The sequence below is a fragment of the Carcharodon carcharias genome, chromosome 10 (genome assembly GCF_017639515.1).
Source record: "Carcharodon carcharias isolate sCarCar2 chromosome 10, sCarCar2.pri, whole genome shotgun sequence".
In the NCBI taxonomy this organism is placed as follows: Eukaryota; Metazoa; Chordata; class Chondrichthyes; order Lamniformes; family Lamnidae; genus Carcharodon; species Carcharodon carcharias.
The window spans coordinates 614,037-636,821 of record NC_054476.1 but is presented as its reverse complement, the minus strand read 5'-3'; the positions used below and the strand labels follow the sequence as shown (position 1 = coordinate 636,821).

General features: G+C 41.6%; 1 protein-coding gene across 1 annotated transcript in view; it reads right to left on the bottom strand.

Annotated features, from left to right (window-relative positions):
- Positions 1–11,746: 11,746 nt before the first annotated feature.
- The window catches only part of caprin1b (cell cycle associated protein 1b), a 200,413-nt gene continuing 189,374 nt past the window's right edge, over positions 11,747–22,785 (bottom strand). Inside the window, exon 18 of the mRNA XM_041197734.1 lies at positions 11,747–12,104. Coding sequence (XP_041053668.1) covers positions 12,022–12,104 — 83 coding nt within the window. The 3' untranslated portion in view covers positions 11,747–12,021. The remainder of the gene's footprint in view (positions 12,105–22,785) is intronic.

The window sequence follows — 22,785 nt, the reverse complement described above, 5'->3', positions numbered from 1 at the left end:
GTGGGAGAGTGATTGTATGAGGCTCCGAAAGGCCCTGCCACATACAATCTCTCCCTCCAGAATCACTTGAGCCCCAGCTGCATGCTGCTGAATTGCCAGTGGGGGAGATGCAGTAGGAGGACTCGCAAAGCCTGTAAATGAAGCTAAAGACATTACACATTATTCATTGAAAGTGAATATATTTCCAGATTATAAAGTGACAAAATGTGTTCACCCGTGTAACAAACTGATCAGAATTTCTTACCTTTTCTACACTTTAAAATTCTAGTTACTGCTGACATCTGCAGCAGGGGTGGAGCCAGTCTGTGCAATGGTGGCCCTGTTGCCTTCGCATGCCTCCTCTGGAGAGCTGAGGCCTTCGCGGCCCCTTTTGCTTTGACTGTCCTCCTGTGGGCCAGCTGCTCCCTCTGTGGTGACGGAGGATGAGGTTGAGGGGGTCACAGACAAAGGGGACTCAGAGGGAGAGGTCATCCTCAGATTCCTGAGTGGATGACCTAGGGGTATCCAGCTGCTGCTCCTCCTCCCTTCGGGTGCCTGAGAGCTCCGGCCTGACTCCTTGGGGGGGGAAGGAGCACCTGGGGGACGTCGAGATGCCCCGTTTCCCTCTTGAATTGCCACTGCAGGAACTCACCCATGGCTCCCACAATGGTGTGCAGGTCAGCACTCATCTCTGCGTTCGGCTGGACCAGCATCTCCATGGCATCTACCATCGTCCCCATGGAGACCTCCATACACACAACTTGTGGGCACCACTTCATCAGAGAGCAGGCAGACGCACTCCTCCAACTCGTGTGCCACTCTGTTGAGGGCTTCCAACAGCTCTGTGTGATGTTCCCCGCCTTCTGCTGACTCCACGATCAGTTGGAAGGCCGAATCCAGAGGCTCGTCATCTGACTTAGGCTTCATAGATGCCTCTTCCCCAGCAGTCCTTTTGGCTCGGCTGGACTTGCCCCCCCTTGCTGCGGACACGTGTATGTAGTGACCACCAGATTGTGAACCCGAGCCTGCTCTAGATCTAGCTTCCACCGAGGTGTGTCTCTCTGTGCTGGTGCAGGTAGACACTGTGATGGGTCTTCCAGGCTGCTTATTTCCAGCTCTTCAATAGAGGAGGTAAGGACAATGATGGTGCTGAGGAACTGGCTGGCTGAGGGCGTTGGTCGCTTGGCAGAGCTCCCTGTGAACCACAGTAGAGATAATTAGTAAATGGCAGCAGAGTCAAAGCAGGAGAGAGAGCACTCTCAGTGCGTTGAGGGAGGGATGAAGTGGTGCGGGATCCTTATGAGGGTGCTCGCCACTGAACACACTGTTGCTGCAGGCAGGGTCCACATCCTCACCGGTCAGCACGATGGCACACTCCTCAAAGTGAGTGAGGGGCCGAATGTGGGCCACTCCACTCCCAGTCTGGGACCTCTCCCTGCTGTTACGAGCCAGCTTCTCCTGCATGGAAACAGATGGGGAGAGTGTGAGCAGGACACACGGCACTGCGTAGAATGTTTGTGTGGTAAGCAGAGCCATGGACAGGTATGAGGACGTGAGCTCCAGAGGATATGAGCCTGACGGAGATGTGAGGGTGTGTGTGAGAGTTAGTGGTGCTGTCCCTTGAGGTGTGAGATCCCTGTAGATCTCCCATTGGTTTGTGAGTGTGTGGGTTGAGAGTGATGAGAAGAGTGACTCACCCTGGCAGAACTAAGATCATCATTTATCTTGTAGTGGCACTGGATGGCTATCCTCCTTTGCAGGGCATTGGCGCTGACCACCGCTGCCACCGCCTCCCATACTGGATTGGTGATGCAGCTGCCCATACTGCAACCAGAGCAGGGGTAGAGAACATCACAGTGGGTCCCCACTGTGTCCAAAAGGCACTTGAGGGACTCGTCATTAAACCGGGGATGGGCGCTGTAGTCTTTTTGTCTTTTGGGGCCATGTCTTCTTTGCAGGAGTCCTGGGCTGGAAGCACTGAGAATTGTGCGCTCGGCGTGATGAGGTGATGGCGTGGCGGGTGAATGCGAGTCCGCCCACCATCGAAATGGCATGTTTCCCAGAAATGCATTATTAATGTGGCAGGATTGAGACAATACAGTGTGAGAAGTCGCCATTGCGACCGGCAGGTAAAATGTCCTTTTTCCTGCCTGCTACCGCACTTAGTGCAAATCTGGGAGGATTCCACCCCCGAAATAATAAAAATACGGAAAATAAGAAACACACAAAATAATAAAACAACCGAAAAATAAACACCTGAAAAATAAACAGCCAAAATAATAAAAACATCCAAAATGGTAAGTTGTTTTATTGTCCACCACTATTCACAACTGGATGCAGCAGGACTGCTGAGCTGAGATTTGAGTTGTTTGTGGTAGAATTGCTTAGCTCCAACTATCACTTGTTGCTTCTGTCGTTTGGCACGCAAATAGTCCTGTGTTGTAGCTTTAGGAGATTGACACCTCATTTTCAGGTATGCCTGGTGCTGCTCCTGGCATGCCCTCCTTCATCGAGCTAGGATTGATCCCTTTGGGCTGCATTAGAGTACTTCAGCTGGGAGCTTGGTGAGAGATGGAGTTCAGTAAAGAGAGAAGGAGGGGTAACCTTTTATTTTCTTCCTTTACTCAGTAAGAAGAGCGGTGGCCTTGGTAAGTGGGACCTGGTGAGTATTTCTTCTGTCCTTAATGTTCTCTAAACAGGAGGAAGTAAAAGCAAAGGGAGTAATTTAAGGGTAAGTCCTGGCAGGGCATTCAGCCACATGGAATGCACCTCCTGTGCTATGTGGGAAGTCAGGGAGACTTCCAGTGTTCATGGTGACCATATGTGCAGGAAGTGTCTCCAGCTGCAGTTACTCGAAATTCACGTTTCGGAGCTGGAGCTGCGGCTGGAGTCACTGTGGAGCATCTGCAAGGATGAGATCTTCACAGATAACATGTACAGTGAGGTGGTCACACCGCAGGTGAAGAGTGCACAGGCAGAAAGGGAATGGGTGACAACCAGACAAAGTAAAAGCACTAGGTAGGTAGTGCAGAGACCCCTGGGTCCATCTCCCTCTCTAACAGATTTTCTGTTTTGGACACTGCTGGGGGAGATGGTTTCTCAGGGGAACGCAGCAAGAACCAAGTCTGTGGCACTACGAGTGACTCAGCTGCATTGGGCAGGAGAACAAAAGAGTGGGATAGCAATGATGATAGGGGAGTATATAATAAGGGAAACAGGTAGGCGTCTCTTTGGCCGCAGATGTGACTCCAGGATGGTACGTTGCCTTCCTGGTGCCAGGGTCAAGGATGACTCTGAGCAGCTGCAGGACATTCTGAAGGGGCAGGGTGAACAGTCAGAAGCCATGGTCCATATCGGTACCAAAGACATAGGTAAGAGAGATGAGATCCTGAAAGCAGACATAGGGAGCTAGGAAATAAATTAAAAAGCAGGACCTCATAGGTGACAATCTTAGGATTATTCCTAGTGTCATGTGCTAGCGAGATCAGGGCTAGGAGATTAGACCAGATGAATGTGTGGCTAGAGAGATGGTGTAGGAGGGAGGGATTTAGATTCCTGAAGCATTGGGACAGATTCTAGGGAAGGTGGGACCATAAGACCATAAAACATAGGAGCAGAAATTAGGCCAATCGGCCCATCGAGTCTGCTCCGCCATTCAATCATGGCTAAGTTTCTCAACCCCATTCTCCCGCCTTCTCCCTGTAACCTTTGATCCCCTTACCAATCAAGAACCTATCTATCTCGGTCTTAAATGCACTCAATGACCTGGTCTCCACAGCCTTCTGTGGCAATGAATTCCATAGATTCACCAATCTCTGGCTAAAGAAGTTTCTCCTCATCTCTGTTCTAAAAGGTCTTCCCTTTACTCTGACGCTGTGCCCTCGGGTCCTATTCTCTCCTACTAATGGAAACATCTTCCCCACGTCCACTCTATCCAGGCCTTTCAGTATTCTGTAAGATTCAATCAGATCCTCCCTCATCCTTCTAAACTCCCATCGAGTATAGACCCAGAGTCCTCAAACATTCCTCATATGTTAAGCCTTTCAACAAGCTGAACAGGTTGCACCCCAGCAGGACCAGGACTGAAAACTGCACAGGGGTATTCGCTAGCACTGTGGAGGAGGGTTTAAACTAGAGTGGCAGGGAATGTGAACCTGAGCAGGGAGATAAGAGTGAGGAAGCAAAGATAGGAATGAAAGACAGAAAAGTAGAAAACAAAAGTGGAAGGCAGAGGAGACAAGCAAATAGGGCCATAGTACAAAAAAAGTATAAAAATGTTAAAACAAATATAAAGGCACTGAACCTGAATGTACTGAGCATTCACAATCAGCTGGAGAAATTAACAGCGCAAATAGATGTAAATGGGTATGACATGATTGTGATTATAGAGACATGGCTGCAGGGTGATGAAGACTGGAAGCTGAATATCTAAGGGTACTCGATATTTAGGAAGGACAGGCAAAAAGGAAAAGGAGGTGGTGGGGCGTTGTTAATTAGGGATGAAATCAGTGCAATAGTGAAAGAGGATATTGGATCAGAAAATCAAGAAGTAGAATCAGCCTGGATGGAGTCAAGAAGGGATGGAAAACATTAAGACCATAAGACATAGGAGCAGAGTCGGTCATTTGACCCATCAAGTCTGCTCCGCCATTGAGAGATCATGGCTGATCTGATAATCCTCAAATCCACTTGCATTTTCTCCATAACCCTTGATTCCCTTACTGATTAAAAATCTGTCTATCTCAGTCTTGAATATACTTAACGGCACAGTCTCTACAGCCCTCTGCAGTAAAGAATTCCGCAGATTCACTACCCTCTGGGAGAAGAAATTCCTCTTCATCTCTGTTTTAAATGGGCGACCCCCTACTCAGATTATGCCCTCTGATCCGAGACTCTCCCACAAGGGGAAACAACCTCTCAACATCTACCTTGTCAAGCCCCCTAAGAATCTTATATGTTTCAATAAGGCTGCCTCTCATTCTTCTAAACTCCAATGAGTACAGGCCCAACTTACTCAACCTCTCCTTGTAAGAAAATCTCTCCATACCTGGGATCAACCTATGAACCTTCTCTGGACTGCCTCCAATGCCAGTATATCTTTCCTTAGATAAGGGGACCAAAATTGTTCACGGTACAAGTCAACATGGATTTATGAAAGTTAAATCATGTATGACAAGGCTACTGGAGTTTTTGAGCCTATAATTAGCAGAATAGATAAAGGGAGAACCAGTGGGATGAGGTGCATTTGGATTTTCAGAAAGCTTTTGATTAAGTCCCACCATAGGAGCTTAGTCTGTAAAATTAAAGCACATGGGATTGGTGTTAATATATTGGCATGGTTTGAGAATTGGTTAGCAGACAGGAAACAGAGTAGGAATAAATGGGTCTTTTTCGGAGTGGCAGGCGGTGACTAGTGGGGTACTGCAGGGATCAGTGCTTGGGGCCCCATCTATTCACAATATATGTCAATGATTTGGATGATACCAAATGTAACATTTTCAAGTTTGCTGACGGCACAAAACTTGGTGGGAATGAGAGCGGTGAGGAGGGTATTAAGAGGTTGCAAGGCGATTTAAACAGATTGAGTGAATGGGCAAAAACATGGCAGATGTAGCATAACGTGGATAGGAAAAACCACTTCGGTAGGAAAAACAGAATGGCAGAGTATTATTTAAATGATGATAGATTGGGAAATGTTGATGTACACCAATCACTGAAAGCAAGCATGTAGGTGCAGCAAGCAGTTAAGGCGGCAAATGGTATGCTGGCTTTCATTGTGAGAGGATTTGAGTACAGGAGCATGGATGACTTACTGCGGCTGTATAGACCCTTGGTGAGACCACACCTGGAGTATTGTGTGCAGTTTTGGTCTCCTTACCTAAGAAAGGATATACTTGCCATAGAGGGGGTGCAGCGAAGGTTCACCAGACTGATTCCTGGGATGGCAGGATTGTTGTATGAGAGATTGGGCTGACTAGGCCTTTATTCACTGAAGTTTATAAGAATGAGAGAGGATCTCATTGAAAAGTATGAAATTCTAACAGGGATGGGCAGACTGGATGTCGGGATGATGTTTCCCCTGGCTGGGGGTGGGGGGGGGAAGGAGGGGCTGGAGTCTAGAACAAGGGGTCACAGTCTCAGGATATGGGGTAGACCATTTAGGACTGAGATGAGGATAAACTTCTTCACTCGGAGGGTGGTGAATCTGTGGAATTCTCTACCACAGAGGCTGTAGAGGCCAAGTCACTGAATATACTTGAGGAGGAAATAGATTTCTGGACACTAAAGGCATCAAGGGGTATGGGGAGAGAGAGGATCAGCCATGATCATATTGAAAATATTACATTCGGCTTGAAGCGCTGAATGGCCTACTCCTGCTCCTATTGTCTATGTTTCTATTTGTGTTAAGAAAGGTAAAATGATTTTAGTTTAATTTTTGGTTGTTTATGAGCCTTAGTGCCTAGATGTCTTGGTGGACCCATGGCTCAAAGATCAGACTTTTGTGTTTGTTTATATGTATTTACATTTTTAATGAGATTTTACAACCCCTGAAGTTAAGGATGGGTTAAAAAGGGGTTAGATGTTTAATGTTTTTGGGAAAATGTATAAAGTAGAAAAAACTGGGCTGTTGCCCAGCGACAGTGGTCAAGTGACACAGAAAAAGACAGGGGAGAGTTCAGAGTGCAAAGACAGGAATTTTTCAGCTATTTGAGAAGAGAAAAGTACAAGGCCAGTGGGACAGCAGTTCACTGAATAGTCAGTTATAGGACTCAGTAATGTGAACAATTTAGTGTTGTTGCTACTGCAACAGTGAGTTTGGCATGCGGTTATTTTTGGGTGTCTTGGGGAAAGATGAGTTAGGTGAGAAGCATCAAGTGAATGCTCAAGAGTTCACCATAAGAAAACTATCTGCCCGTGTGCCAATCCAAATGCAAGAAACCAGTGTCAAGCTGGTGGTAACTCTTCACTGGTTTACGTGTCTGTAAAGATGTTGCTGGCTAAAAGAATATTGGGAAATTGAATCACCATCTTGCATTTTGATTGAGACCTTTCCATGGGGTCCAGAGTCAATGTTGAGAATTCCCAGGGCAACTCCCTCTCAACTGTAGAGCACAGTGCCTCCACGTCAGGGATGGCGACGGTGGCATCCGGGACATTGTAAGTTATGCTTCAGTGTGTGACTATGTCAGGCTGTTGCTTGACTCGTCTGTGGTACAGCTCTTCCAATTTTAGCACAAGCCCCCAGATGTTATAATGATGACTTTACAGGTTCAACAGGGCTAAGTGTGTTATGTCTGGTATCTAGGTTGATGTCAGATGGTCCATTCTGTTTCAATCCTTATCGAATTTTCTGTTGTGTTTTGACGACATTTCATTCACATGTGGGCAGATTTCCTTCCCTAAAGGATGCTAGTGAACCAGATGGGTTTTTAACAACAATCAATGATAGTTTGATGGTCACCATTACTGAGACTAGCTTTATATCCCAGCTGCTGTGTTGGGCTTTGAGCTCATGTCCCCAGGGAATTAGCCTAGGCCTCTGGATTACTAGTCCAGTGACATTAATTAGGGAAACAATGGTGTAGTGATAATGTTTGGACCAAAACTGTAATGAAGTCTGGAACCGAGTGGTTCCCGCAAAACCTAAACTATGCATCCATCAACACTTGGCACTTGATATCACTGTCAATGACACCTTCCATCATTTTGGTGATGATCCGACAGTAGGCTGCTTGGGTAGTAATTGACTAGATTGGATGTCTTGCCTTTGGGGGACAGGGCATACCTGGGCTTGTTTAGCTGTACTGGAAGAGCTTGGCTAAAGGCATGGCTAGTTCTGTAGCACAAGTTTTCAACACTACAGCCAGGATATTATCAGCTCCTGTGGCCTTTGATGTGAAAATGATGTTTCCGTTCCCATGTTTGGCCTGATGCCATGATACTTTATAGGGTTCAGAGTCAATACTGATACTCCCTGGGCTCCTCCCTCCCAACTGCATAGCACTATCCTGCCACCACTAGTGGGTCTATCCTGCGTTGGGATGACAGGTAATAGGGATCTGGGACACAGGTTTGTGCATGCATAAGAGTTTGACTTTCAGCCAATGATAGTGTTGCTTAACTCCTCTATGGACCAGCTGTCCCTGTTTAGGCAAAAATGTCCATATTTTGAGGACTTTCCAAGGGTCAACTGGGTTGGGTGTGCCTTTGATGTGTCCAAATCTGGTGCCTAGATTGATGTTGGTTGGACTGTTCCATTTTATTATAACTTTTCAACTAAGTTGGCTATTTCAAAGATCAGTTAAGAGTTAACCTCATTGTTGTGGGTTTGACCAGGTCAGGTCAGACCAGGTAAGGAAGGCCAATTCCCTTCTCTAAAGGAAATTAGGTACTCTTGATAACCAAGTATGTCATAAATTGTCTCCAATATCTCTTTTGCTTTAAAGTATAAATCTACCAACAATAGGTCAATATCCAAATCTCTTGCACATGGTGGTTCTGCTAAGAGTAAGTACCAGAAATACTAGAGAAAACCCACACTACCTTCAGTTCAAAACTCTTGATTTTGAGTCCAATATTATGAGGCTACATCAAAATTCTAAGTTTTCATTTATTACAATATATTACTGAAAAAATGGCATGTCGAAGCGTTTCATCTTGCACTCATCAGGGCACTTTAAGAATACCGACATAATGGGAAAACAACAATTTATATTGTATGAGAAGAGAGTGCTGATTGGTTGGCAGGTGGACTTTAGTACAGGCGTTACCATGGAGATTGCACTATCAATTGTTGTTTTCCACTTATATTGGTATTCTTGTGGTGTCCTGACGAGCGTAAGATGGAAAATTTTGACGTCTCTTTTTTCGGCAATACTCAAGTTCCGTACAACCAAACTCACCACCAGCAGCTCACCACCACCTTCTCAACAACAACTAAGGATGGGCAATAAATGCTGGCCCAGCCAGTGAAGCCCACATCCCGTGAATGAATAAAAAACTATTACAGTAAATTAATGGAAAGGAAAACTCACTTGCAGAGAATGTGTATTAACACACTATAATACCCTAAAATAGCAGAGAATGACTCTTGTCTTTGCTATATGTTCTTAATGGACCCCTACACCACATTACTCAAAAACATTTACAAATTATATTAACTATTATGTTGAATATGATGAAACAATTACTTAGCTAACCTTCTGTTTGGAGAATGGTATTTAAGAATTAGGAATATTGTTGAAGACAGTTACCTGGAATTTCGAGGTTTTCAGTCCAATGATGCTCTGTCATTAACCCCGCAGTAGAATTCATGTTCAACTTCAGAACAGAATGGAGAATGACAGTAACATGCTGAGAATCAAATTTTATAATGTACATGTTTTTAACCAGACCCCAATAGCACAACATTCCAGGATTACATTTGAAATAAGCTCTACCTACTCACATACAATTGCTCTTTCATTTTCCAGAATAATTGTGGATCATGATTGCATGCTGATTATTGGCATAGGAAGCTCTGTATTTCAAGAGAGAAGAGGGCTGAACAAAAGTTTTAATTCCAGCTATATTGGTTAGTGAAGGTAAAGTACCACCCCTCTGATATCATACCAAGAAATACAACCCAAACTCTGGTTTGATTCCTAGTCAGGACCAAGCTTGTTAATCATACTAAGTGACATTGAGCATCCATTGGGCTATAAGGTTAAAATAAATATTAGCCAGGGTCCCTGTCCTTGATCACTATCTGTTGTATGTACATGTGGATGCTAAGCAAAGGCTCAGATTTGGTTATGATACTGCCCAGTCAAATAAGCTGCTGACATTTCTAAAACTCATCAAGAGCAGGAGCTATAATACATATTAAATTAAAATGGTAACTGTTTTTTGTGCAGCTGTGTGACTGTTACATTTGACATTTCCCAGTTTCTCTTCTTGAAGTTCATAGCAAATCCTACCTCCTGCCTGTTGGGAGTTGGAAAGGAAGATTGAATAGAACAGTGCAGAACACTCTGTATTTGGGGCTGCCCTAATGGGTCAGTTGGTAAATGTTTTGGCTGCTGCAGTATTGACCCATACAAATCAGGATAGCCCTCCTTTTGATCCTTGTTGCTCTGTCAAATTGGTTGGTCACTGCTTGGACTACTTTGCCAGAACTTAGAAGAAAGAAATGTGCTACGGTTCTTGCTCAATGGTTAGTTTGCTGGAGAGCTTCATGGAAATCAAGGGGGGAAGAAAAGAGTCTTAGCTGTCCACAGTCCTAGTCTGCCAACACACAATCTAGGCTTGCATATTAAGAACGGTCACCAGGGCCGTGCTTGTGGAATTTTACCGTGACAACAGTCATTGCCTTCAAGAGAAAACAGAAAGAATACAAATAAAAATTTAGAATACATTTTTTTCTATCTTCTTTACTGAATGACTAAGACAATTTTTCAATAGGCTAGATTTGAGTTGCAGTACTTAAATCAATCACCAGAGGGTAAAGTTCTATTTACATTTTTGATATTGGCAAAACTTGTTACTGCAATGCCAGGTGAACCCAGCTAACATTATACAAAAACTGCATTAAGTGGTGTGGTCAGCTAGGTGAGCACAGACAGTCTCTGAAGAGAACATCTTCCTAATCTATATAGGTATGTATCACAGCAGCCACTGAGCCATTAGGAAAACCTCATCTGTGTCTTCTAATGCTATGATCTTTAATAAACTGATTAATGGGCATGATTCCTATATACTTAGCCTAATTAGGAAATATTGGGTACTTGGAAATTGTTCAATTGGCAGAAACTTGACTTAAGCTCATTAAATTTTAAAAAGTGTCAACTGTAATTAATCACAAATTTCAATTTCAAGCGTTCTTAGAATTCTACATGTATGAAATTACTTTCAGAATCCACTTGTGGTTATGGCTTCAGCAGCAGCCTATATGGCACAGATTAAACATATCAAAGGAAAACCTAGAGCCCCTTCATATAAACCAGCATTAAAACAACTGCTAAATTTGGAGAAAGCTTCGACACTTTGCTCGAGGTAGGAATGAACTGTGGGGCTAAGCTTGGCAAATCAGGAACGCCCTACATACAATTTCTGATCTGTTTAAATGTAACCATTCTTCACCTGGGATTAACTGGGTTAAGATGACAGATACAGATCCTACTTTTTATGTATGTTATGCAGCAGTTCAGGCATGTACACGTCAGATTCAATTATCAGGTCCAACATAGTTACAGTCTGTCAGCACACTCAGTCTTGGTTCACACATGACGATGAACAGCCAGGGCATGGTCAGCATTAGTGGAACCGAGTGATGAGTAGGAGGCCCCCTCCAAACAAACTCTCCTTCACCTCTACAAAGGAAGCTCATGTAAAAACATAAAGACTGGAATTCAAGCTCCAGTCTCAGATGAGAATCCAGCACTCTTGCTGTCAAATGAACAAGTAATTTTTAAAAAAGTTCCACATTGTTTCTTAAGATAATAATAGACAATATTTCCCATCCTACATAAAAGTGATGTTTGTTTTAGTTTAACTCAAGTATTTTGTTCATTTAATTAAAACTGAAAGACTGAATTGCAAAATGAGTGGTTACGTGGAGAAACTTTCTGGTCTTTTGCTTAGAAATCTACCTCGGACTGTTGGAGTTGTGCGAATTCTGCTGTAAGTTGTGCCAATGCAGAAACCTATTCCAGAAGAGGAGCAAGAAAAATTAAATAGCTTGAGTACAGGCCAAACACAGACCAAGAAAAAAAACTGAAAATCATGATTCAATTTTTGTAAAAACTTTTATTTGATTTTTCTTGTTACAGTGTGTGGTTTATTTTAGGGTATTTTTATTTTTTAAAAAATCACAATGTGCAATCACTGCCACAAAAGAGGCATTAGATTCCACTGTCAGGGACTAGCTGGACGTTACAAGTCAGGTTGCAGAGGGTACAATAATCCATGAATTCTTGTGGTATTTGTTTATGATTGCTGTCTGAAATATTTCACAGTTGCACAAAAAGCCCTTCCATCAGGCATGGGGAGGGAGGGTCCAGTTTAAATCACTTCCTGAGCTGTCATCTGAGTCGCAGTTACAATCTTTTTATTCATACCTCTGGGCCTTATCAATGCTCCCCGGCCTGCAAAATAAGACCAAAAATAAATATAATTTACCTCCCAGTAAGTACTGAATACAAAAGCATAAAAGCTTCTGAGTGGGGTACAACTCACCCGATAAAAGCAGCAAAATAAAATTTGGAAAATGTGTTATCTACCAGAGAGGTTGGTCAAGGATTGCTACTCTTGCTGTTATCCTTCAACCCACACCCGGTCATACTTGCAGGATGTTTAAAAAATAAACTGGAGGTTTTAGACATCATTTTGTTAAAAAATACATTTTTTTTAGGAACTATGTTGCTTGCACACTCCACACTCTGACCCACTCTATATTTCTTTTATCTAAAAGCCTATTTCTTTGATAGTGTTATTGCCTATTTGCCCCAACTCCATGTGCATTGCCCTTAACTTTGAGACACACTTTGTGGCATTTTGCTATGTTAAGTAAAAGCTCTTATTACAAACAAGTATTTAGGAACAAAAGAAAATGTAGTAAGGAGATGTTTTCCAGAGAGACCAAAAGGACCCCAAATGACTGCTGCATACCAAGTTTGTCACTAGAAATCTGTACATTCTGAGATCACTTCATTGACCCATTTGCTAGCCAGCTGAAACAACACAGAAGCTAAACTCTGCAAGTTTAAATAATTTTTGAATGGTAATTAACATTGTTTTATTCATACAGGTAAAATATTATTGAATATAAAGCCTCATCAGATCAAATTGAAGGTACCTGGAGTGCAGAGTAAACAGAAGTTTGTGCTTATAAGAGTCAACAATGCAACATGCTAGATATACTGCATCATTGCCTCAAATATCTCAATTGCTAAATAAATATATTTTACTTTTATTGAATGCGCGAACAAAAGTCAGAACCAAGACAAACACACAAATGGGTAGGAGTAGGACATCTGGCCCCTTCTAGCCTGCTCTGCTAATTAATATGTTCATGGCTGATCTAATTGTAGCCTTAACTCCATATTCCTGCCTACCCCTGATAACCTTTGACTCCCTTGGTCAGTCAAGAATTTATCTACCTCTGCCATAACAATATTTAATGAACCAGCCTCCACTGCTCTCTGGGGAAGAGAATTCCAAAGACTCTCAGCCCTTAGGAAAAAAATTCTTCTCATCTCCGTCTTAAGTGGGCAACCCTTTATTTTTAAGCTGTGTCCCCTAGTTCTAGTCTCTCACACAACGGGCAACATCCTTTCAATATCCACTCTGTCAAGTTCCCTCAATGCTACAACTATATTTTCCTACTCCTTTAGCAATAGTACATTATGGAAAAGTCAAAATGTTTGCATTAAGTTCTATTTGTTAAAATAATCTTCAATTTGGAGCAACCTGGTTAGCTCCAGCAAAAGAGCCCTACATTTCAATCAGGTTTCAGCTAATTCAACAAAATCCACATTGAATTCATGTCTGCACTTTCCAGTAGGGGAATATTCTGAAACCGGAACTGTGGCTGATCTGCCCTTCAGTAAGTCAGGTTGAAAGCAATTTACAGTATCCCTCTTAATGCCCTATTTCAATAAGCTACTCTCTCACCACTGGGCATCTCTGAAACTGCTCCCAGCAAATGTCCTTACTTATGTCATCAACATTCATAGCTTCTTAAAAAAATATCAGGGGTTGTTTTGGAGGATTTAAATGAAAGAACAAACATGGATAATCTCCTCTTTTAAGAGAACAATGGAAGCCCTAAAGCCAACATTTCTAGACTAATTAATTCTACCTCATATCCCGAGATTCTCTAAAAACAAAAGTGACATGTGGTCAAACAGCTGCAACGCTCAAAAACAGGAGCAGAGAAAAGGCAAAGGTAAAGTAAATAAGCAAGTTGGCAATTGTCCCTGATACATAACTCTCACCCTTATCTATAATTCTGCATCTCGGTTAAATATTTGATGCTATTCTAAACAAAAAGGATTAGGGTTGAGTAGGCTCAAATTGTAGTCTTTATTCAACCTGGATCAAGTTACAGGCCACAGAAAAATGGACAAAGCAAATTTTCATACAGTATTAGGAAATGTTATGGTGTTCTGAAACCAGCTCAAGTCCAAGGAGAAATATTGCTCCAAAAACAAGTTCAGTACAGTACTACAGCCCTGTTTTAAAAGTAATTTTGCCTACTGTACATGTTCCTATATACAGTGAATATTTTAGGATTGCAAAAGTTTTATACAAGCATCACATTAAATGAAACCATAATGTAAAAAAATTATTGTAATGTTGCTCTGTGGCAATGTTTTTTTATTATATAGATCCATCAATAGGAAAGATGCTAAATAGATAAAAGAATAAAACAAGAGCTGCAAAACATCACATCTTTCTACAAACAAAATTGTGCATCTCCATTGGAGTTGAGGTGTGAAATGTGTTGCATGGTGCAGGAATTAAGCCAGTAAGACCAGAGAAAAAGCGGCTGGTTTGCAGCCTGATCACATTCTTTATAGGAGCTAAAAGCAACATATCAAACAACAAAACAGTCTGCCGTCAATGATATGCTACTTTCCAAATAAATGCAGCTCATTTGTTTGGTCACATAATGGATGTTAAGAAAGAGGACCTCCAAATTACCAAGAAGCCAAGGAGAACTAGGACAAAAATATGATTGGAAAACACAAGGGCTGGAAACAATCATGTTGCTTAGCATACAAGGAAGTGATTATGCCAGATGGCAAGGGGCTGTATTGGTTCTCTGCACAAATGTCCAAAAGGACACATTTAATAAATTAATTGCTTCAGTCCTTATACTTCAAGGCACAGCAGTACATTCAAGTGCATACATTATTGCACAATTAGTAGCAAAGCACCATGGTGCAACTGAAGATATAAGGAACAAGGGTACTGGCCTCAGATTTGACCCTCTTGTTCCTGGGATCATTTGCTGCAAGCAAATCACTATTACCAGCATGTCAGTAAATAGTTCTGACTGGCAAACTTCTTTATGGTACACATCCATACATTTTTATGCCCAGGAGAGTACTTGCTTTATATTAATCAAAGTATTAAAAAAGTGAGCTCCTTGTAACAAAATGGATGTGTAGAAATTGAAAACTTGCAGCTTGAAACAATGTCAAATGCGTTGTTAACATAATATGTCAATATAAAAACTCTTAGTCCAGCTGAGGCAACGATGCAATGTTAAGACTATTTTATGAAGCTATGTTAATTGTTATCCAGAAAAGTAGTTTGTGTTTGAATAAGCAGTCTGCCAGGGCTTAAAATAAGTATTGTTTCATTTTAACTGTGTTTATAACAAGTTGTGTCATTAACAAAATGTAATCTCTCTCACAGGCCCAAATTTAGTAAGAGTAATGCATATCTATGTTTCAAAATTACTCAATTTAGGGTTTGGGTTCCGCTAGGGCCACTCAGCTCCTGACCTTATTACAGCCTTGGTTCAAACATGGACAAGAGCTGAACTCCCAAGATGAGGTGAGAGTGATTGCCCTTGACATCAAGGTAGCATTTGGCCGAGTGTAGCATCAAGGAGCCCTAGCAAAACTGGAATCAATGGGAATCAGGAGGAAAACTCTCTGCTGGTTGGAGTCAAAACCTAGCTCAAAGTAAGATAGTTGTGGTTGTTGGAGGTCAGTCATCTCAGTTTCTGGACATCACTGCAGAAGTTCCTCAGGATACTGTCCTCGGCCTTACCAACTTCAGCTGCTTCATCAATGACCTTCCTTCCATCATAAGGTCAGAAGTGGGGATGTTCGCTGATGATTGCACATTCGCGACTCCTCAGGTACTGAAGCAGCCTATGTCCAAAAGCAGCAAGGCCTGGACAATATTCAGGCTTGGACTGACAAGTGGCAAACAACATTCATGCCACACAAGTGCCAGGCAATGACCATCTCCAACAAGAGAGAACCCAATCATCGCCCCCTGATGTTCAATGGCATTACCATCACTGAATACCCCACTATCAATATCCTGGGGGTTAACATTGACCAGAAACAGAACTGGACTAGCCATATAAACATTGTGGCTACAAGAGGAGGTTAGGGGCTAGGAATCCTGCGATGAGTAACTCACCTTCCGACTCCCCAAAGCCTGTCCATCATCTACAAGGCATAAGTCAGGAGTGTGATGGAATACTCCCTACTTGCCTCACACAACACTCAAGAAGCTTGACAGCATCCAGGACAAAGCAGCCGGCTTGATTGGCACCATATCTACGAACATTCACTCCCTCCACCATCAACGTACAGTAGCAACAGTGCATACCATCTACAAGATACACTGCAGGAATTCACCAAGGCTCCTCAGACAGCACCTTCAAAACCCACAACCACTACCATCTAGAAGGACAAGGGCAGCAGATACATGGGAAAACTACCACCTGGAAGTTCCGCTCCAAGTCACTCACCACCTTAACTTGGAAATATGTCACTGTTTCTTCACTGTCACTGGGTCAAAATCCTGGAACTCCCTCCCTAACAGCACTGGGTGTACCTACACCACATGGACTGCAGCGGTTCAAGGCAGCAGCTCATCACCACATTCTCAAGGGTAACTAGGGATGGGCAATAAACGCTGGCCAAGCCAGTGAAGCCGATATCCCGTGCATGAATATATAAAGAAAAGAATTTCCTCCCAATTATAAATTGCATGTAATTTTAATAAAGTGGATCTTAACTGAACACTGAGCTGGAATCTTTACTATTGCTAATATAATCTACACAAATAATGCAACATAGATTTTTGACTCAAAAATCAAACAAGACCTTACATTAGTTGCAATAAGGCAAATAAGCTTGTGCACTCCAGGGTCATAAAATTATACATAGCATGGTAGTGCTCAAACTGAGCAACAAATTCCTTGCAATAAAAGATGCGCTATTGGATATGCACTTATCAATCAAGTACAAATGGCCAAATTACTTACACCCTTTGCATTACTGAGCAGCAAATCTGAATGGGCTGCTCCAAGTTGTTCCAGTAAAGCGGCTGATTCATATCAATTCAGGTTAAACAAGCAAAGGCCTGCAGATTTCAAATCAAATCACTTGTATCAGGCAAGTCATCCAATAACTCACCGTGATGAACTTGCAAAACCTGAGGCTATTTTGAAAGTAGGAGAATGTAAAAAAAACTTTTTCCCTCATTTCCAATACTGCTCAGAATGCTTATCCTTTTGCTGCTGAGGTTTACTTCATGCTGCAGTACAAAAGTTTTGAGTGACATGCAAAAAGCAGATGCGCCTTATTCTGTACCACTCAATAATCAGTAAGTCTCATCAGGCACTATCCAAGTCCATGTAGAAAAATAAGATTCATACTTTCCAATTAACTTGACTATAACGTATTGTGTGTAACAATCAAACTCTAAAAAGGCAGATATAATTCATCCCATCCCCTCATTTCAGCTCTCCTGAAATTTTGAATCACACTTGAGTGATGGTTTAAAGTTGGGGAGGAGGTGTATTATACCCTAACCTGAAAGTGATTGTGCATTATACAAGTCGAGTATCCTTTATCCATAAATCCGAAAACTGAACACATCCAAAAACCGCACTTTTTGAACCTCATCAACCTTTAGGAGAGCGGTGGCTGGGATATACTAGTGGATCATATCAAATAGCATGTCCCAGCCGCTGTTTGCAACGGGCAGGGTACAGACTGTACCCAACCAGCCTGTGCTTGCAAAACTCAAAACGCAGTGTCTAACATTAGCTAAATAATCCTCAGTGTGCCAAGGATTACACTGACAACCAATTTAAGATAGTCAGTCGGACTCACAGTGTGGCAAATTAGCGTTTACTGGAAGCTACATATATTAATACACAGGGCCCTGTTCTTTGCAGACAAAGAATATGTACAGGCATTACACCTGCTTCAATTAAACAAAATTAAGTGCCAGACTCATTCCTTAGGGCAATGTCTTGACCAATCAGGGTCAAGCTGCCTGGTTTAAATTTCAAACAATACTTGGCAATTAACTGCACCCGTGATGGTGACTGACATTCCCAATGCCGACATGACTTGCCAACCAATAAGCAGTCTCCTCACATGCAGTATAAATTGTTGTTCTCCCCTTATATTGGTATTCTTGCAAGTGTCCTGATGAGTGCAAGACGAAAAGCTTAGACAAGTCACTTTTTTCAGTGATGCAACTTACTTTCCTAGCCATTTTGTTTACTTTAAACTATAGCTAGCTGAAGCTTAGGCGATCGTAATGGAAGTTTGTATGCGGTATCCAAAAACCAAAATCATCTGAAATTCAAAATGCAATCAGCCCTGAGGGTTTCGGATAAAGGATACTCGACCTGTACCTCCAATGAAGACACTCTAAGCTTCTTCTGTTTCTCCATAAGCTGAGGTGCGTTCTGTGCTCTCAAAGGTATCTGCTCCTTTTTCTGAGCAGATTCAGTATGTGGCTTTTTTTTAATTATAACACTGCAGTTTGGAAGAATTTTTTTCTCATGGGAGAACTAATCCTAGGGCAACTGCAGGAGGTCACAAGCAAGGGAAAATTAATTATAGACAAATACCAGTTGCTTGGGGGAAAAATGATCACGTGTTCTGGCTGAAAAGTCAAAATATCAGTAATACCGCCAACATTTTCCCTTGGATCACCTCACACATTGATTTGTTCTACTGTGTAAACCTATGGCTTGGATTAATACCACCAGGCCAAGAATGTGTAACTGTCAGAAATTGACACTCTAGAACTACTACTAAAGATACCAACAGAAATACTGTTCACTTCAGTCCGACTGATTCTCACTGCAGTTACCCAGACCATATGTCAACGCTGTACACCACATCACGGCCATTAGATAAATAATATACACAAAAACAGAAAACTTGAACCAACCCTAGACACTTAGCAACTCTGAAGATAAAGGATAGCCTAACAGACTAACAATCTGGAGGTATAAATTTAAATTTTACCATAACATTTCTGAAATTGAGTTCAATAAATCTTGTCATTTTGGGGTACCATTAGGGAAAAAAATAACAATGACCCAACTGGTTCACAGACACTCCTCAGGGAAGTAAACCTGCCACTCCTACCTGATCTCAACAGCTCCAATCCCATGCTCCATGGTTGGTTCTTTTTGCCACTTTATATGGGCATAGAATTACACAGAAATGGCAACAAAGAAAAAATCTATTCGTTCCTACAAATGCTGCTTTAACAACGATGCTCACATCTTAAGAGCAACTAATAAAAAAAGTTAACAGTTTAGAACTGACAAAAAGTCTACACCTGAAATCAAAACTGGCCTGGTCACTCCAATGTTGGTACATGACCCATGCATTTTCTGATTTGTTTCAGATTTCCAGTGATTCAGTGAAAGCAACTGCTGCTATTCAGCCTCCTGACAGGTTAAACATGAGCTAATATAAAAAAAAACTAACTTAAAAAATTTTCACAGGACTTATACACAAAGGGCACATCATGCCCATAAATATTTTGGGAAGTGAGGCTAGCTAGACAATAAAGGAATGATGCCACAATTTATAGTCAGGCTTACAAGTGGGACTTAAAAAATATAATAGAAGAGAACATGAAGGTTACAGGATGTGAATCTAAAATTTATAGTATCTAGTTATTGCTGAAAAAGAGACCTGGAAAAGCTTTTGGCCTTGCACTCATCAGGACACTTCGTGAGAATATGAATATAAGGAGGAAAACAACAATTTATACTGTATGTGAAGAGTGCTGATTAGTTGGCAAATGAACTGATTGGTAGGTGTTTTCCCCTTAAAAAATTACAGGGTCAGCAGTCCTTTAAGAACTTCTGTTTGATAGCCTTGGTATAGCCACAATCTTTCATATCCTGATGAAAATACCATATTGAAGCTCACACTAAAATTATAAATTCAGGAGATAATTGTTAAGGAGAAAAAGATTCATGTGTGCCACGTTTGTCACAGCAAAACCAAGAAGAAAAAAACTGGACATGATTGGATTTTAAATCTTTCCTTGGAGCCTTATGTGAAAGCTCTCTCAATGGCTCAGTGAGCCATTAGCCACAAATCAGGTAGGCCCAAGATTTGATTCTCACTCTTCTGCATCAGTGCTACAGTCAGGCAATGGTAGTACTAAAATTAGCCTAAGCATGATTAGGTTAATAATGGGGGGGGGGAGGAGAGAGAGAAAAAACGGGTTATTGCTTCAGACCATTATTTAAAGAATACTACAGGAGGCATGTATTAGCCGGGACTGGGGAACACAGGGCTTGGATCGTTTGTGATTACATGGTCAGATAGTGTACACTATTTGCAGTGTACAGCGAAGGTACCAATACATGATTTACATTCTGGAACTGCATCCCAGGAAAACACCGCTAGGAAAAGAGAACGTGGATAAAATTGGCAGAGGAAAAGAAAAATACTAATATGCAAATATGATCCCTTTGGAAGATGAACTTTGGTTTAATTTATATTGTACCATGGTCTTACTCCAAAAGTTTACATTACAGACTGAGTTTAAAGTAATACTTTGCACTGGCGACTGTTGCTCAGGTAAAATGAGCTTTCCCCATACTGGCATATTATTATAAACTATTTAGTAATGCATTGCTTAAACATGATTTGTCCATAATATTGTCATCAGGAGAGTCAAATAGCTGAGAACTGTGCTGATCTTTGGACCGATGACCAGAAAAAGCTGGCGAAATTTAACTGATGGAAAGCATACTCGATCCCAAGAGGTTCCAAAAATAATTTCACCTGCATTTCAAAAACACAATGGACCCAAAGAGCTTAATGTGCATTTATTCAGCTTCAGATCAACTTTGACTACTTTGAAATTGAGTTTAGATAACATAAATTTTATAAAAACAGAGATAATTACCTTGCTTGTTTATTGCTGAAAGAAAAAGCTTTTTTGTCCTGCGCTCATCAGGATGAATCGCAAAAAAATACCAATATCAGGGGAAACAGCCAATCAGCACTCTCTTCTCATTCAGCAAAAATATGCAGTTTCCCCTGAAATTGGTATTTTCTGGCGAATTGTCCTGATGAGCGCAAGATGAAAAGCTTCAACAATAAATGTCTTTTATCAGCAATATTCAAATTCTATACTACCAAATGACAATTTACCATTCTTGTATTGAGAATCAACTATGGGTCTAATCCTCCAAGCAACCTTCATGAACTGTACAATTAAAAATGGCTTAATGGAGTTGATAGGGTGGAAAAAGCCTTAGCTTAACATTCTGCGCAGATAAAGCAAGATCAGAATATTACATTTTAGAGAATGTCAACTGTCAAAATAACTTCTTCCTTTCTACATTGAATGTTTTTAATATAAAGTTTTTTATAGTTGGTCAGAACTAATTGCAAAGGTTCCTTACTTAAAGCCATCTACATGCTTCTCAAGAACAATGGGACTGGAACTGATCAGACCCTTTGCTTTTGACCGTGAACCTAGCCCATGAGGTCAATTAATACTCATGTGGAGTTAAAATATGTTAAAGCTCAACGTCCTAAAGTCAATTTAACTCAACATGGTCGTAAGCGTACGTCCGCAGGGTGGAAGACAGTTGCATACCCAAGGACCTTTTGTATGGTGAGCCAGGTGACCAGGCAGGTGTCCATGGCTCCACCTCAAGGATGCTTGAAAGTGAGACATGAAGGTCCTAAACATCAACTAGCACACCTGGAAGGCACCAGCTAGCAAAAGGGGAAATAGCAACATTTCCTCTGGGCTGGCATGTACTACCACAATTAGCAATGGTTATAGCAGCTTGGCAACAGGCAACGTCACTTGGCAACTTCATGTGCGGTGCTTGTGGCAGAACCTGCCTCTCAAGGATTGTCCTTCACAGCAATCAGCAAAGGTGCACCAAATGAAGCTACCTAGCCTAAGTGGATTGTTTGCTGCACACACACCTGTCGATGGGAGGATGCCAACACACCAACAGGTCATAAGGTCTATAACATATGAAAAACCCCATATACTGAAAATCTAAAGCATCCATTTGTTCCCATTTAAAAAGGTTACTACTGGATTTCTTACTCCTCTTAGAAATTGCATAGAAGATCTGAAGTCTACCCAGAAAAAGCATTATTGAATTCAATCTCTTTTTTGAGGATTTGTCTCCAATAAGACATTACCTGACTGAAGTACCAGCTCCTCTAGCCTGTCAGTTTGCATGAATCCAGTTTGCAATCAATTCCATTGCTTCTCACCTTTTAAGAGAAATGTTTCCAACTAAAATAATATTACAGTATCCACTTATCTGTAACTTCTGAATAGGCAGCATTTTGGGGCCTACTGGGTAAAATAACTAAAATCCTTAGGAAGTGCTGGTACCCATAAACACAATGGGAAAGCACGAATCCCAGGTACAGTACTCTCAGAAAATGCATGGGCTGAAAAATTCAAGCTGAACTATCCCAAATTAAAATCTCATGATGGCATCAGAGTCTACAACTTTGAAACTAAGCAACTTTGAGGATGTTCCAAACACTTTAGTTGGGATTTTTTTTTTTAAATGCAATCGATCAAAAATCCTCGTCCCCCGATGCCCAAATATTGAACTGCGTTCTTTGCTAAATCCTCAAAAGGAGCATGTTTAAGTTACTTTTCTGATATGGAAACAGAAAGCAAAATACTATACTGCAGATATTGAAAATCTGAAACAAAAATAGAAAATACCAGAGATTCATAGGTCAAGCAGCATCTACGGAGAGATGCAGCTTGAAAACCATTTAGCAGAACCGAGATTAAACTGAA